At 50.1% G+C, this 16,809-nt stretch overlaps 2 protein-coding genes, 1 long non-coding RNA gene and 1 other non-coding gene across 5 annotated transcripts; 1 reads left to right on the top strand and 3 right to left on the bottom strand.

The window, feature by feature from the left end:
- The first annotated feature begins 709 nt into the window (after positions 1 to 709).
- On the top strand, positions 710 to 815 carry LOC117537090. The gene has a single exon (XR_004567674.1). It is a non-coding gene; the product is annotated as a U6 spliceosomal RNA (small nuclear RNA).
- A 2,510-nt stretch (positions 816 to 3,325) lies between these two features.
- Positions 3,326 to 4,953, bottom strand: LOC117537084. Its single transcript, XR_004567670.1, has 4 exons — positions 4,367 to 4,953; positions 3,916 to 4,283; positions 3,614 to 3,737; positions 3,326 to 3,506 (listed from the first exon to the last, which is right to left on the bottom strand). It is a non-coding gene; the product is annotated as an uncharacterized LOC117537084 (long non-coding RNA).
- A 4,815-nt stretch (positions 4,954 to 9,768) lies between these two features.
- Positions 9,769 to 12,499, bottom strand: LOC117537082. Of its 2 annotated transcripts, XM_034202256.1 has the most exons (7): positions 12,413 to 12,499; positions 12,283 to 12,300; positions 11,576 to 11,852; positions 11,028 to 11,477; positions 10,615 to 10,939; positions 10,277 to 10,522; positions 9,769 to 10,091 (listed from the first exon to the last, which is right to left on the bottom strand). In XM_034202256.1, exons 4-7 carry the CDS (start codon positions 11,270 to 11,272, stop codon positions 9,774 to 9,776), a joined length of 1,134 nt encoding a protein of 377 aa, XP_034058147.1. In that variant the 5' UTR covers positions 11,273 to 11,477; positions 11,576 to 11,852; positions 12,283 to 12,300; positions 12,413 to 12,499; the 3' UTR covers positions 9,769 to 9,773. The 2 variants fall into 2 exon arrangements, with proteins under 2 accessions (XP_034058147.1, XP_034058148.1); XM_034202257.1 differs by lacking the exon at positions 12,413 to 12,499 and having other exon boundaries at positions 11,576 to 11,838.
- Positions 11,572 to 14,912, bottom strand: LOC117537079. Its single transcript, XM_034202253.1, has 7 exons — positions 14,737 to 14,912; positions 13,341 to 13,688; positions 13,076 to 13,265; positions 12,809 to 12,982; positions 12,593 to 12,721; positions 12,413 to 12,499; positions 11,572 to 11,852 (listed from the first exon to the last, which is right to left on the bottom strand). The coding sequence occupies exons 2-7, from the start codon at positions 13,686 to 13,688 to the stop codon at positions 11,572 to 11,574; spliced, it is 1,209 nt and encodes a 402-aa protein (XP_034058144.1). The 5' UTR covers positions 14,737 to 14,912.
- Positions 14,913 to 16,809: the final 1,897 nt, after the last annotated feature.

The following is a 16,809-nucleotide window of genomic DNA, read 5'->3' as shown; positions in this document are numbered from 1 at the left end:
AGCCCCCTCCTCTCCGGAAGAAACAGGAACTGTATTTAGAGGCGTTTCCTTTTCAGTAAACCTCTTGAAATCTGCGGTTCCTGGACAGACAGTGTTGCACATGGTCCATTAGTACAGCTTTTAGTCGGGGAGGGTTATTATAACTTCCTGTCCCCAGTATTTGGTGCAGAGCGGCACTTCGAGTCACAAAGGGAAGGGAAACCTTTACGCAAACACACAAAGGCGTATGACGTGGTAGGGGGAGGGTTTTTGGAGTTGGGTTTCCCCCCCCCCTACCCGGTGTCCCTCTCTTTGTCTCCCCCTCTTCCCTCTCCCTCTCTGGGTCCTGAGGGGGGGTCAAAGGGCGTCTGGGAGGAATGCCAGAGGGGGAGGAGCGGCCAGATCTTTTGTCCTCTCGTCTCCAGTCGACCAATCCTGGCCCGTGTGACGTATCGGCTCGGCTCTTTGCATGCTTTACCCACATGCCCTAGCGGTTCCTCATCAGAACCTGAAGTGGGTCTGCCGGTCCTGGGGGGTCACTTTAAGTCCTAGGGGGTCACTTGAGTTCCTGAGGGGTCACAATCACACATTAACACATGTAATTCTGCACATATAGAGCCTTTGAAAGCAGGGTTTTCCTCCTCTTGAGCCTCTACATGTCCTGGCACCAGAGCAGAGGCTGCTCCCAGGTCAGAGAGGTATATATACTCCCCAGATTCTTAGTTATATTGTGTTACTTCGGTAGCACATATACTAAAATTGGAACGATACAGAGAAGATTAGCATGGCCCCTGCGCAAGGATGACACGCAAATTCGTGAAGCGTTCCTTATTGTTTCCTTCCCGTAGCTCTTTTCTGTGATTTAATATGATTTTTTAAAGATTTGATATGATTTGGGATGATTTTGGGTGAAACAGCGCCCCCATGGCCCCCAGTGGTACTGCGGCTGCAGAGCCTGCTCTTCACTCCTCTGCACTCTGCTCCTCTTCACTCCTCTGCCTTTCATTATAACACTTCAACATTTAGTTCACTAGTTTCACTTCGAGTAGTGGGTTATGCTTTGAACTGGTGGAGGAGAGACACCTCCTCTGAGCTCTGTGCCTTCATGACTTCTTCTGTTTGCATCTCACATTTCTGTTATTAGCAGGACTTCATCCAACAGGAGTCATCTGCATGTAAACAGAGCAGCATCTGATCACAGTGAATACAGACCTGAGAGGTTTAGAAATCTGGATGCTGCACAGGGTCTAAAGTGCTATTTAGCGGGACGTTACGGAGCTCAGGGGTCCCCCGCCCTCTGATGCATTTAGGGCTGACAGGGTGAGGAGGGTGTCCCGCTCCGCTGTGCAGCATCCAGGGAAACACACAGCGGAGCGGGAGCTGGTTCTGATTTGAAAGATAATGCCAACACTTTTCCATCAGCTCAACATTAACCTCAGAGCTCTGACGTTAAATGAATGATACTTATTGCAGAACCATGGTAGCCTTAATATACATGTTGACTTTAGTACACTACCGCATAGTAAATACGAATTACATTTCAAGTTATTACAGTACTTCATTAAATAGCCAAGTGTCTATGACCGTTAACCCTCCGTCCACATCTGTGAGCATTAACTTCATGAACATTTACGTTAGTGCAAAGTAAAAAAGCATAACGTGTTTTGCACCTAGCAAAGTGCAGGAGAAATGCATGTTGTTGCCGTAGTTCTACTGTTAACACTGTAAATGGCGGAGCGGCAGCTTTTAATCACGAATGGTGCATATACATGTTAACTTCGTAAACGTTAGCGCATAGTAATAAGCATTAAATGACAAGTATTTACGGATTTAAACGGCCGGAAAGCTCCGGTGTGTTTCTGGCTTAGCGGCAACTTGTTACCAATGCTAATATGCGCGAACGTTACAAGACAACACATTGGCATTCATCTGTTATACTACATTATAACGGACTGTCTTGATAAGAGTAATAGCAGAGTTTATGTTACCTTTTCAAAAGCCGGTCAGTTTTGATGGCTGTTCATTTACAGTGAAGACAATCCCCGCTGAATGAGACGTCATCCAATCAGAGTACTAGAACTAAGTGAGACGACCAATGGGTGGACAGAAGATGTAAACGAGAATGCCATAGAAATGAACGTGAGGGGCGGGACTCTAAGTGAGACTAAGTGAGACTGAGCAGGCCCGATTATCCTCGCCGCCTCAGAGGATACTGCCCATTCTTCTCTGTGAAAGGAGGGGGGCAAGGAGAGGAAAGTGGGCCCTGCTCCGCGGAGCAGAAGGTCGGCCGTTCGATCCCTAGCTGTGGCAGAGATGAGGAAGAGCTCCCCTCTCAGCCAGCACTGCCTGACACTGATGACTCTAAAACAGGGGGTTTTGGTCAATGATGATGATAAACTACAAAGAGTATCTGTAAAGTGCTGTGAGATAACATCTGAATAAATAAAACTGATCTGATTAAAGAAAGGTTTGTTCTACAGAGCTGTATTATGATGCATGTTATATTTGATATATATATCAAATATAACATGCATCATAATTGAGTGGCAACATATCTATATATATATATATATATATAGAGGAGATGATGAGATGATACACACATACATGTGTGTGTGTCATCTCATCATCTCTACTGTGCTTATTTATGCACCATGTTGTGTTTTATTGACCCGTGTTGCAGTCAAATATCAGAGGTTGTGTAATGAATTCTAAATAAAGTTTCCACACAAAGTTCAGTTCAGTTTTATTTTAAAATAGATTTAAATAAATAAAGACAAAAGACAATTAAAGAAAAAAGAGCCATCATTCCCCCCCCTCTGGGTCCCTTTTGAGTCTTTTCATCTCCTCCCTCCATTCCTCCACAGTTTTCCCGCCGGCAGCCGCGCAGTAAGACACACCTGCAATGCGAGTGTGGCCAGTGTCGATCCTCTTGGCCTGGCCACACTTGCTGCAGGTGTACTGACCCGTCTGCTGACGGGCTTTGCTCCAGGGCGACGGCCCACCCCTTGCAGCATCAGCCTCCGCCGCATTCCTCTTCCTGTAGGCCGTTGTCTTCGGCACACGGAGAGGAGGAGGCTGAGCAGCAGGGGCAGCCATGAGAGGGCCAGCCGGGAGCAGTAATCGAAGAGGAGGAGGAGGAGGAGGAGGAGGAGGAGGAGGAGGAGGAGGAGGAGGAGGAGGAGGAGGAGGAGGAGGAGGAGGAGGGAGGAGGAGGAGGAGGAGGAGGAGGAGGAGGAGGAGGAGGAGCAGCAGCAGCAGCCATGAGAGGGACAGCCGGGAGCAGTGTCCGAAGAGGAGGAGGAGGAGGGGGAGGGGGGGTGTGGCCAGATGAGGCAGGCAGACCCCCCCCTGAAGGTCCCGGCACCTCCGGGATGTTGTAATGGAAGGGCTGTCCTTGTCCCACCTGTACAAAGGACAGCCCTTTCGCTGGCGGGAGAGGCTGGACAGCCACAGCTACTGCAGGGACGACGCCAGTTCCCTGCAGCAGCACAGACACCCCCCTCTCTTTCTGGCGCCGAGAGAACCTGTAAGACAAACCCGAGAAGATAGCTGAGTCACGGAGAGGACAGTGAGGGTTAATGCGCAGCAAATATTTGGTACAGGAAACAGGAATATTTGAAGCGAGTCTTACCGTTGGAGACTCTCCTTCCCAGGACAGAAGGTGTTCATCCCCTTCGCTGTCTTGGACCGCGAAGGAACGACTGGGACCGCTTGGCTTCAATGAGACGGCGGGCATCTCCGGGGTCCACCCACTCCTGTGATAAGGAAACAAAAGTCTGTCTGATTATTGGAGTACAATTTTTCTCAAATACTGTTTATATGATGTTGTAATTATCACCTAGTGTGTCTTTGGTCAATAGTCATTTTGTGTAAGATAAATAATATTGCTATAATTCTACTATGATTATCAGTACTAGTATTGACAGGCCAGACCTGAAACAAGGCAGCTGTCTTTGACACGCCGTCTCTGTTGCAGCAGTCCCGATCCATGTAGATCAGCTGGGGGGTGGTACCTCGGCGAGTCGGTACTGCCTCATCAGTCCGGCCGCCATACTGGACAGGCCCTCTGAGAAGGTGAGGACGCTGATGAGGACCTTAACCAGCTGACGGCTGGAGAGAGAGAGAGAGAGATTGAAAATGTGAGTGCATAAACACACGGCGGCTGTAAGAAAAAAAATGAAATTTTGACACCGAATCTGCCCCATCATCACGCTGCACAAGGCCAGGAACTGCTCGCACACACCGAGGTACTAGATCGCTCTCCATCCAGGCTCTGAGTGCTGCTCCCGTCACAGGACAGCCTGCAGAAACACACAACAAGCATTATATTCAGCTCCCTCATCACATTCATTCATATATACGGTATGTTGTCAATTCCTCTCACTTGTACATAAGTACAGCTGGGAACTGGCAGCTGTAGGTGGGGGCCAGCTGCCTGATGATGCCCCTGTGACCACCGGCCGACCTTCTTCTTGCATCGACAGTGGCCATGGGTTATTTTACTGTGTACTTTTTCAGTTATTCTCTGTCAAACTCCTGTGGCAGAAAATCATTTTATCTCTCATCAAATATAGCAGAAAACATGCAGTTTGACGGAGGATTAAAACTGTAATCAGAGCCCTCTCATCTGAGCTCCGTTACACACACACAGGAGCGGGACATCCTCCTCAACCTGTCCGCAATAAATGCCTCAGAGGACGGATACCTGAAACGTAGCGTCCAGCTAGCTTAGCCGTTAGCTTAGCGATAAATACACACAGCGTTGTATTCTCCTCCCCCTGTCGGCCCTAAAAGCTTCAGAGGGCGGATACCGGAACTCCGTAGCGTCCCGCTAATGTGAAACACACACACACAGCGTTAGCGGGACATTGTCCTCCCCCTGTCGGCTCTAAAAGCTTCAGAGGGCGGATAGCTGGGCTCCGTAGCGTCCCGCTAGCTAAAGGTAAACACACACAGCAGTTCATCAGCGGTTCACAAAGTATGGATACCGTACAAACACCACGGCTAACTCAGTATGACTAATGTCGGACATAGAAGTGTCTTTGTAACAGTGTTTACACGTGTATTTGCTAATAATTAATGCACATTTTACTCACAGTGTCGCTTGATTGAAGTCACTCAGTAGAATGCCAGGTCGAAACAATGGCGGACGGAGGAGAGAATTTGGAAAGAAATCCGCCTCACTGATTGGACGCCAAAAGTTTGATTCTCTGATTTGGACCTTTATCCGCCTCCCATTGGCGAACGATTGAATCCACCCGGTGGAGGATACTGCCCATTCTTCTCTGTGAAAGGAGGGGGGCAAGGAGAGGAAAGTGGGCCCTGCTCCGCGGAGCAGAAGGTCGGCCGTTCGATCCCCAGCTGTGGCAGAGATGAGGAAGAGCTCCCCTCTCAGACAGGGGGTTTTGGTCAATGATGATGATAAACTACAAAGAGTATCTGTAAAGTGCAGTGAGATAACATCTGAATAAATAAAACTGATCTGATTAAAGAAAGGTTTGTTCTACAGAGCTGTATTATGATGCATGTTATATTTGATATATATATCAAATATAACATGCATCATAATTGAGTGGCAACATATATATATATACTACATACATACATATATATATACATATAGGAGATGATGAGATGATACACATACATATATACACTGAACAAAAATATAAACGCAACACTTTTGTTTTTGCTCCCATTTTTCATGAGATGAACTCAAAGATCTAAAACATTTTCTATATACACAAAATAACCATTTCTCTCAAATATTGTTCACAAATCTGAAAAAATCTGTGATAGTGAGCACTTCTCCTTTGCCGAGATAATCCATCCCACCTCACAGGTGTGGCATATCAAGATGCTGATTAGACAGCATGATTATTGCACAGGTGTGCCTTAGGCTGGCCACAATAAAAGGCCACTCTGAAACGTGCAGTTTTCCTTTATTTGGGGGGGTCTGGGGGGGTCCGAAATCCAGTCAGTATCTGGTGTGAGGGGTAGGATTAGGGTTAGGATTAGGGTTAGGGTTAGGATTAGGGTTAGGGGTAGGGTTAGGGTAATGTTGTGAATTGAGTGATCTGTGTTCGTCATCCATAACATACGCCTGCCCATACCATAACCCCACCACCACCATGGGCCACTCAATTCACAACATTACCCTAACCCTAACCCTACCCCTAATCCTACCCCTCACACCAGATACTGACTGGATTTCGGACCCCCCCAGACCCCCCAAATAAAGGAAAACTGCACGTTTCAGAGTGGCCTTTTATTGTGGCCAGCCTAAGGCACACCTGTGCAATAATCATGCTGTCTAATCAGCATCTTGATATGCCACACCTGTGAGGTGGGATGGATTATCTCGGCAAAGGAGAAGTGCTCACTATCACAGATTTTTGCAGATTTTTGAACAATATTTGAGAGAAATGGTTATTTTGTGTATATAGAAAATGTTTCAGATCTTTGAGTTCATCTCATGAAAAATGGGAGCAAAAACAAAAGTGTTGCGTTTATATTTTTGTTCAGTGTATATACATTAGGGGTGTAACGGTTCACAGAAGTCACGGTTTGGTTCGTACCTCGGTTTGGAGGTCACGGTTCGGTACAACAAGAAAAAGCAAAAAAAAGTCCCAAATGCATAATTCCAGGTTTGTTGTTATTTATGATTGAACAGTAGTGCAAGTTTCAGTTTAAAAATAAAGAACTCTTTTTTTAATAATGAACTGTATTAAACAGTTAAAAACAAACCATACACAGTACCACACACACTCAGATGGCCATATTATCTATAATGGCTGATGTCAAACAAAAAGGTTTCATCAAGCTGTAAAGCTAAAAAGAATGTCTTGAAAATATGACATCATAATAATAAGAAAGTGTTTCAAAAGCGCAAAGTCGTTGAAAAACATATGCCAAAAGCTTCCGTTATTTATTTTGGTCTCACGGCTTTCATTTCTATTGGTTTATAAAAACAGCGGGGATCAGCTGTTGAACTGCTGCTGTCTTTTCGCCGGGCTCCGGTGATTGGCAAATCTGGGTGATGCCTTCTGATATGATTTAGCATGTTTGGCATGTGTTACCATTAGCATACCGCACCACTGTAGAACAACGGCGACACACCGTCCTCGTCCGATCCACCACTCGTACACTCCATCGTTATTGTAGTCCACAGGGAACCCGAAATGTTCCCACACAGCTGATTTAAAAGAAGCAGGTGGGTTCTAGCTCCTGTGTGTTATCTGAAATCGCCATACTAACTTTTCTTCTTCTTGTATTTTGTTCGTTTTGTTGTTGTTTCTTCTTGTTCTTCATTTGTTGTTTAAGGGCGGCTGGCAAACAGCTTTTAGGCGCAATACCGCCCCCTGGATTATATATAGTGTAGTGGATACTGCCCTGAATGACAGACTTTTTTCCCACTCATAAAAAAAAGGCGTATTCGTCGTGTGACTGCGTGTGCCGAACCGTGACGTCCGAACCGTGACGGTACGGGACGAATACGGATACCGTTACACCCCTATTATACATATATATATATGTGTGTGTATCATCTCATCATCTCTGCTGTGCTTATGCACCATGTTGTGTTTTATTGACCCGTGTTGCAGTCAAATATCAGACGTTGTGTAATGAATTCTAAATAAAGTTTCCACACAAAGTTCAGTTCAATTTTATTTTAAAATAGATTTAAATAAATAAAGACAAAAGACAATTAAAGAAAAAAGAGCCATCATTCCCCCCCCTCTGGGTCCCTTTTGAGTCTTTTCATCTCCTCCCTCCATTCCTCCACAGTTTTCCCGCCGGCAGCCGCGCAGTAAGACACACCTGCAATGCGAGTGTGGCCAGTGTCGATCCTCTTGGCCTGGCCACACTTGCTGCAGGTGTACTGACCCGTCTGCTGACGGGCTTTGCTCCAGGGCGACGGCCCACCCCTTGCAGCATCAGCCTCTGCCGCATTCCTCTTCCTGTAGGCCATTGTCTTCGGCACACGGAGAGGAGGAGGCTGAGCAGCAGGGGCAGCCATGAGAGGGCCAGCCGGGAGCAGTAATCGAAGAGGAGGAGGAGGGGCAGCAGCCATGAGAGGGACAGCCGGGAGCAGTGTCCGAAGAGGAGGAGGAGGAGGAGGAGGAGGAGGAGGGGCGGCAGCCATGAGAGGGCCAGCCGGGAGCAGTGTCCGAGGAGGAGGAGGAGGGGGGGTGTGGCCAGATGAGGCAGAAAGACCCACCCCTGAAGGACCCGGCACCTCCGGGATGTTGTAATGGAAGGGCTGTCCTTGTCCCACCTGTACAAAGGACAGCCCTTTCGCTGGCGGGAGAGGCTGGACAGCCACAGCTGCTAGAGGGACGACGCCAGTTCCCTGCAGCAGCACAGACACCCCCCTCTCTTTCTGGCGCCGAGAGAACCTGTAAGACAAACCCGAGAAGACAGCTGAGTCACGGGGAGGACAGTGAGGGCAGAAAACAGGAATATTTTAAGCGAGTCTTACCGTTGGAGACTCTCCTTCCCAGGTCAGGAGGTGTTCTTCCCCCTCGCTGTCTTGAACCGCCCCTTCAGCTGCCTCTCCCGGTGTCTGGGAGGGTAGACGACCCGTCGCCTGTCCGGCTCGGGCAGGCGTTGCCAGAGGGCCATGAGTTCGTCCACCCTCTTGTCAGAAAGCCCCTGAAGGCTCCTGGCTTCCAGCAGGGCCTTGGCCAGCTTCAGGACATGCTGGTATCCTGGCTGGCCATCAGGACCCTGCATCTCCTCCTGAGGAGAAAAGGAAGGAGGGAGGAGGAGAGAAGTGCTGCTGTGGAGTCTTGAATACATATAATTATTATTGTTATCATTATCAGTAGTAGCAGTGTGTTAGTGAACTTACCTCAGAGTCTGAGGAGGACTGCTGAGCAGGAGCCTCAGGGGCCTCGGGAGGGTCAGGTTGGTGAGGGGCGGCCGGGCCGGATGGCTCAGACCTGGGTGCGTCAGCCGGATCACCCGACCGGGCTGCTGTGCTGGTGGAGGGGATATCTGGCTGGAAGACGGTCGGGTCCTCCACGTCTTCCTCGATACCCTCGTCCACCTCCTCCAGCGACTGGATGGAAACAGCCTCGTCCGGAATGTCGGGGTCCAAGCTGACGTCCTCAAGCACTTTGCCTGTCTGCCTGTACAGGAACTCCACCCCGATGAGCTCCCCTGTCACGCGGAAAAAAGACAGGAAGCAAAGGATTTGCAAAATGCTCCTTTTCCTCACAGTTATGATGTCTGAATAAAGTGAATAGGGTTTTCACATCACTCACCTGTGTACTCGGCAGGCTTGGTGAAGTCCTTAACCAGCTGACGGCCAAGCACCCTTTGGCTCTTCTGGTTAAGGGCGTGCTTGAGGTGGCCACTGTAGGAGTGCAGAGGCTCCACCTCTCCCGAAGCTGCCGCTGCGCGGTCCTCATTCCACCTCACCAGTCCATGGACCAGGAACGCCTGGAAGTGCTTGGCACTCGCCTGCGTTCCTGAGGAAGCAGGTATCAGATCAGAAATGAATTGACATTTGCGTGAAATGTGAATTCATGATAGACTTTATCACAAGCTGTACCTGGGATGAACCGGTGGAAGGACTCCAAAGACGTGGAGCCCCTCGCGTAGCGATACACCGGCAGGATGACTCCGCCCTTTGTCAGCCTGCCGGTCTGCCTGTACAGCTGCACGCCAGGTGGGTCCTGGATGCAGCTGAGGTGGGGCCTCTGCGTACTCCATATGTCCTGGATGCGGAGAGGGTCGAGCAACGGGATGTCCAGGTTGTCGCGTCCTGCCGTACCGCCGAAGGTTTAGAGGAGCTCCTGGATCAGGAGCGCCGTCTCTTCCGCCCCACGCGTCCGACGACGGCAGTGGAGCCTCCACTCCTCCCTGGTGATCTTCTGGATCACCTCGGCGTCGGTCAGGCCGACCATCCCGTGCTTCCCCTCCAGCTGGGACCGCTTGGCTTCAGTGAGACGGCGGGCATCTCCGGAGTCCACCTCGAAGATGCACAGAGACAGCTGCCTCATGAAGGCGGGGTACAGCTCGTGGCTCTCTGTGGTGACACCTGCTGCGAAACGTCGCATCAGGTGCCAGATGTCCAGTCTCACCACAAGCTGTCCCCACTCCTGTGATAAGGAAACAAAAGTCTGTCTGATTATTGAAGTACAATTTTTCTTTTTCTGTTTTTATGATGTTGTAATTATCTTGAACAACATCTAGTGTGTCTTTGGTCAATAGTCATTTTGTGTAAGATAAATAATATTGCTATAATTCTACTATGATTATCAGTACTAGTATTGACAGGCCAGACCTGAAACAAGGCAGCTGTCTTTGACACGCCGTCTCTGTTGCAGCAGTCCCGATCCACGTAGATCAGCTGGCGGGGTGGTACCTCGGCGAGTCGGTACCGCCTCATCAGTCCGGCCGCCATACTGGACAGGCCCTCTGCGCCCTCGGAGCAGGTGGGGACGCTGATGAGGACCTGCCCGTACTCGTTACCAACGTTGGTAACCCAGGCGGCCGTGTCGGAAGCGATACCGGCGAGCTTCTTCGTCACCTGGACAGAGAGAGAGAGATATTTCAAAGGTGACCGCATAAACACACGGCGGCTGTAAGAAAAAAAATGAAATTGTGCCAAACTATACTGACCTTCTTGGTGGAATCCATCTTCAGGATGGATCCGAAGGTGGACGTGATCCTGGCCTTGTACTCATCCAGCCGCGTCATTATGTCGTAGCCGTAGACCGTCAGCAGCCAGATGGGTGAGGGCAGAGTGGGCATTGTGGGCGGTGGTGGAAACTGCCCCCTCACGCTGCACAAGGCCAGGAACTGCTCGCACACGCCGAGGTACTGGATCGCTCTCCGCATCCAGGCGTCTGAGTGCTGCTCCCGCAGGGTGTTACACAACTGAGTGGCACTGTTGCCCAGAGTGCGGGACTTCAGCTGGGTAACCACCCTATGGTCACAGGACAGCCTGCAGAAACACAAAACAAGCATTATATACAGCTCCCTTCATCACATTTATATATATATATATACGGTATGTTGTCAATTCCTCTGACTTGTACGTAAGTACTGCTGGGAACTGGCGGCTGTAGGTGGGGGCCAGCTGCCTGATGATGCCCTGTGACCACCCGCCGACCTTCTTCTTGCATCGAAGGCACTCCAGGTACTCGGTGGCCATGAGATACCAGCCGTCGATGTCCAGGACCCTCCGGATGGTCCTGTACAGCCCAGCCTTCACCATGGACCCGGTGCATGAAGGCTGGGGGCATGTCAGCTGCAGACGCCAGATCCGGTGTGGCATCCAGAGAAACAGCCGACATGCAAAGAAGGGGTCGGGGGACGCGGGAGGCTGGTGGTAGATCGGCCGGGATTCGGGGGGGGTTCCACCACAGATTCAAGTCTGGGATGAGGCTCGGCCTCCCCCACTGGTCCCTGGTGAACAGCACCCGACCGATCCACTGCTGCTGCTCCACAGTGAGAGCTGCCCGCCAGGACACGGGCAGCAGCTGGAGAGAGAACCAGAGCAACGTAAAGGGCACTTATATCTGAGGACATCGCTCCAGGGCAGCAGATAAGCAGCGTTTGCTTTGACAGACAGTCTTACCTCACGTGGCAGAGGAGGGAGGAAGGCTGGCCCCGGCAACTCCTCCTGTCCGGGAGCAGCTCCGGGGGAAGCCGTGGCTGCGGTAGCGAGGAGGGAGCTAGTGCAGGCTGGACTACTGCTGGAGGTCGCAGGGCGTGGTCCTGTTCCTGCGTGGCCTCCAGCAGCTCCTCGTCCGTGGGCTCGCCCAGCACAGCAGAGACACCAGCCCCCTTCTGTGGTGCGGAGGAGGGGGTGGCGGGAGGTGGATGGAGCGGGAGAGGGGCCTGTACATCTGAGGCTTAAAGAGAAATCAAAGTCAACTTTATGTCAATCTCAAAATATGTTTGTACACACAGAAAGATTGAAATACTGTTTCCCACAGCCCAGAGGTATAAAAAAGACACACAAATGTTTCATTAACATGAAAGAATTAGATGTGTGTTGCGTTAATATTGAGCCACAGAAAACTAAAACCTAGTGGAGCACAGAAGGTTGTTTAAAGAGAGAAAGTGACGACGAGACAAAACAACGGCACCAGATTAGACTTGTTGAGGGAGCGATGCAGGCAGCGAGCGGTTGGAGGGGTTACGCAGGTTTACGAGGGAGAGGATGATGAGCTTACTCTACAAGCACTCGTTAGTGAGGATCTGACAGGCGATTGGTCGGCGTGAAGCTTGGTGATTTGAGACTTGCAACAGGCGGATAGTTTTTCATTAAAGCAAACAGACCTGCCAGGTCATATCCTTCTGAGTACGGGCATATTTATAGAGCAAAATAAAGGGAGAAGGGTCAAAAAGGAAGTCAAACTTTCAGTTATCAACAACATGTTGCATGAATGCTACTTGAGTTTTTACTTACACTCCTCCATGTCAACTACCGCCCTGATCAGCTCGTCATCCGAAGGCTCCTCCGATGGCTTGGAGGGAAGAGCTGATCTGAGGGAGGCTGTAATCGCAACGTGAGTGAGAAGAAAATATACAGTGAACATGAGAAATACGAATAGGGTTAAACTGTGCATTTCATTCAGGCTGGACTTGCCTGGAAATGCAGGCTTAGGGACCACCAGCTTCTTGATCTTTGCCTGCAGTTCCACGGCAGACAGAGAACGCCGCCCGGACACGAAGGCCGCAAGCGCTGAACCAAGAGGCCTATGAGACAGAACAACATCTAGAATGCACAGCATGAAAAACACCAACGTGTCTTCAGAAAGGTCATCCAGGTACGTCAAACTCAGACAGCTTTAAAATAACACACGTACTTTGATGCAGTCCTCGCTCTCTGTTCCAGAGACAGAGACTGTGCTGGTGGTGGTGGATGCAGCAGCAGCAACAGCAGCAGGTCTCTGTCTGTCTCGGCTCTTGGTAGCAGATGGCGTTCTCCATCTGCGAGCCGGGTGTGGGAATCTTCCTCCGGAGGTAGTTGACAAATCTACAAAAATCAGACAATTTGTCACGTGATTCTTATCAACCGAATAAGAATCCACATGTATATATATATATATATATAGATATTACGACATACCGGATTTTTTTGGGGTCCACAGACTCGTACAGGCTGTCCAGGGTCTCAAATTTAAAGTCCCCGAAGCCAACAAGGGCCTGTCCCTCCTGACCAGGCAGGAGGGACAGGCCCGCGCCTCCTCAAACGCCCGGTGGAACCTGACTGCCTCCAGAAAGTCAGGGTACGCTGAGGAGTAGCGGGTGAAGGCGTCCTGTAAATTCACAAATAAGGTTAAAACTGTTGTCACTCTTTTAATGGTATTGTGAATCAGACTGAAGTACTCCACCTTGTTGGCCATCAGCGGGGACTGAGACCCTGTCCTCTCTCGCTCCTTCTGGTGGGAGGCAACCAGATTAATGGCGTAGCCCACGTCGTTCTCCAGGAGCCAGTGGAAGATCTTTCCCTGGTACTGGCCGAACTGGACCTTCCACCGGCTCAGGACGAGGGTGGCGTTGGCGGTGGAGCCACCCTCGGAGGAGACGTGGGCCCAGGCCTCCGCGTCCACCTCCTCGGGCTTCTTTGCCCTGTACAGGGCTTGGCCGGCTGCTCGCCGGGGGGCGAGGGTGCTGGCTTCGGCCGTGGCCTTTAAGAGGAGAGTCCCGTTAGGGGCCCTCCGAAATACTGGATGTTCCATCTACACAGAGTTGGACTCAGTTAGACCACTACCACAAATACAATGAAGTACTTTACTGTTGGAGTCAGTACTAGTTGGACTTCTACCACAAGTAGGCTACTATGAAGTTATTTTACTGTGTACTTTTTCAGTTATTCTCTGTCAAACTCCTGTGGCAGAAAATCATTTTATCTCTCGTCAAATATAGCAGAAAACATGCAGTTTGACAGAGGATTAAAACTATAATCAGAGCCCTCTCATCGGAGCTCCGTTAGTACACACACACAGGAGCGGTACATCCTCCTCAACCTGTCCACCATAAATGCCTCAGAGCAAGGATACCTGAACCGTAGCGTCCAGCTAGCTTAGCGATAAATACACACAGCGTTGTATTGTCCTCCCCCTGTCGGCCCTAAGAGCTTCAGAGGGCGGATACCTGAGCTCCGTAGCGTCCCGCTAATGTCACACACACACACACACACACACACACACACACACACACACACACACACACACACACACACACACACACACACACACACACACACACACACACACACACACACACACACACACCCACACACACACACACACACACACACACACACACACACACACACACACACACACACACACACACACACACCACACACACACACACACACACACACACACACACACACACACCACACACACACACACACACACACACACACACACACACACACACACACACACACACACACACACACCACACACACACACACACACACACACACACACACACACACACACACACACACACACACACACACACACAGCGTTAGCGGGACATTCTCCTCCCCCTGTTGGCTCTAAAAGCTTCAGAGGGCGGATAGCTGGGCTCCGTAGCGTCCCACTAGCCGCTAGCTAAAGGTGAACACACACAGCAGTTCATCAGCGGTTCACAAAGTATGGATACCGTACAAACACCACGGCTAACTCAGTATGACTAATGTCGGACATAGAAGTGTCTTTGTAACAGTGTTTACACGTGTATTTGCTAATAATTAATGCACATTTTACTCACAGTGTCGCTTGATTGAAGTCACTCAGTAGAATGCCAGGTCGAAACAATGGCGGACGGAGGAGAGAATTTGGAAAGAAATCCGCCTCACTGATTGGACGCCAAAAGTTTGATTCTCTGATTTGGACCTTTATCCGCCTCCCATTGGCGAACGATTGAATCCACCCGGTGGAGGATACTGCCCATTCTTCTCTGTGAAAGGAGGGGGGCAAGGAGAGGAAAGTGGGCCCTCTCCGCGGAGCAGAAGGTCGGCCGTTCGATCCCCAGCTGTGGCAGAGATGAGGAAGAGCTCCCCTCTCAGACAGGGGGTTTTGGTAAATGATGATAAACTACAAAGAGTATCTGTAAAGTGCAGTGAGATAACATCTGAATAAATAAAACTGATTTGATTAAAGAAAGGTTTGTTCTACAGAGCTGTATTATGATGCATGTTATATTTGATATATATATCAAATCTAACATGCATCATAATTGAGTGGCAACATATATATATATACTACATACATACATATATATATATACATATATGTGTGTGTATCATCTCATCATCTCTACTGTGCTTATTTATGCACCATGTTGTGTTTTATTGACCCGTGTTGCAGTCAAATATCAGACGTTGTGTAATGAATTCTAAATAAAGTTTCCACACAAAGTTCAGTTCAGAGTTTTATTTTAAAAATAGATTTAAATAAATAAAGACAAAAGACAATTAAAGAAAAAAGAGCCATCATTCCCCCCCCTCTGGGTCCCTTTTGAGTCTTTTCATCTCCTCCCTCCATTCCTCCACAGTTTTCCCGCCGGCAGCCGCGCAGTAAGACACACCTGCAATGCGAGTGTGGCCAGTGTCGATCCTCTTGGCCTGGCCACACTTGCTGCAGGTGTACTGACCCGTCTGCTGACGGGCTTTGCTCCAGGGCGACGGCCCACCCCTTGCAGCATCAGCCTCTGCCGCCTTCCTCTTCCTGTAGGCCGTTGTCTTCGGCACACGGAGAGGAGGAGGCTGAGCAGCAGGGGCAGCCATGAGAGGGCCAGCCGGGAGCAGTAATCGAAGAGGAGGAGGAGGGGCAGCAGCCATGAGAGGGACAGCCGGGAGCAGTGTCCGAAGAGGAGGAGGAGGGGGAGGAGAAGGAGGGGGAGGAGGAGGAGGGGGGGTGTGGCCAGATGAGGCAGGCAGACCCACCCCTGAAGGTCCCGGCACCTCTGGGATGTTGTAATGGAAGGGCTGTCCTTGTCCCACCTGTACAAAGGACAGCCCTTTCGCTGGCGGGAGAGGCTGGAAAGCCACAGCTACTGCAGGGACGACGCCAGCTCCCTGCAGCAGCACAGACACCCCCCCTCTCTTTCTGGCGCCGAGAGAACCTGTAAGACAAACCCAGGCAGATGTTTTTACGGAAAGAGAAACCCCAGTACGGATTACAAAACCACCAACAAAGCTGCTGGTTAAACTCACCACTGGGACAGGGTCCTCTGGTTGAGCTCAAAGAGCTGAATGTCGGTCTGAGCCATCAACCTCGGGCTGGCCAGCACTGCCTCTCTAATGGCCACGTAGTCCGTGAGGATGAGGGACCACCGAGTCCTCATGATCCCTCCGAACCGCGTGGCCGCGGGGTGGAGACGGCAGAGCTGGCTGCAAATGGCCTCTACCAGGCGGCTGGCGCTGGGCCATGTTGCAGGGCCCGAGTTCAGCCCGAGAAGACAGCTGAGTCACGGAGAGGACAGTGAGGGTTAATAGGCAGCAAATATTTAGTATAGGAAACAGGAATATTTGGAGACTCTCCTTCCCAGGACAGGAGGTGTTCTTCCCCTTCGCTGTCTTGAACCGCCCCTTCAGCTGCCTCTCCCGGTGTCTGGGAGGGTAGACGACTCGAGGGTAGACGACCCTTCGTCCACCCTCTTGTCAGAAAGCCCCTGAACGCTCCTGACTTCCAGCAGGCAGGGTTCTTACACCTTTTCCAAAGTCAAATTCAAGCACTTTTCAAGCATTTTCAAGGTGCATTTTCCAGCTTTTCAAGCAGCTTACAGCTGTTGTAAATTACATATTTATATACACATACTCAAATGATTATTTCCCTACCT

This window comes from Gymnodraco acuticeps, unplaced genomic scaffold, assembly GCF_902827175.1.
Source record: "Gymnodraco acuticeps unplaced genomic scaffold, fGymAcu1.1, whole genome shotgun sequence".
NCBI lineage: Eukaryota > Metazoa > Chordata > Actinopteri > Perciformes > Bathydraconidae > Gymnodraco > Gymnodraco acuticeps.
Note: the sequence above shows the minus strand (reverse complement) of the source record. Positions and strands in the feature narration are given on the sequence as shown.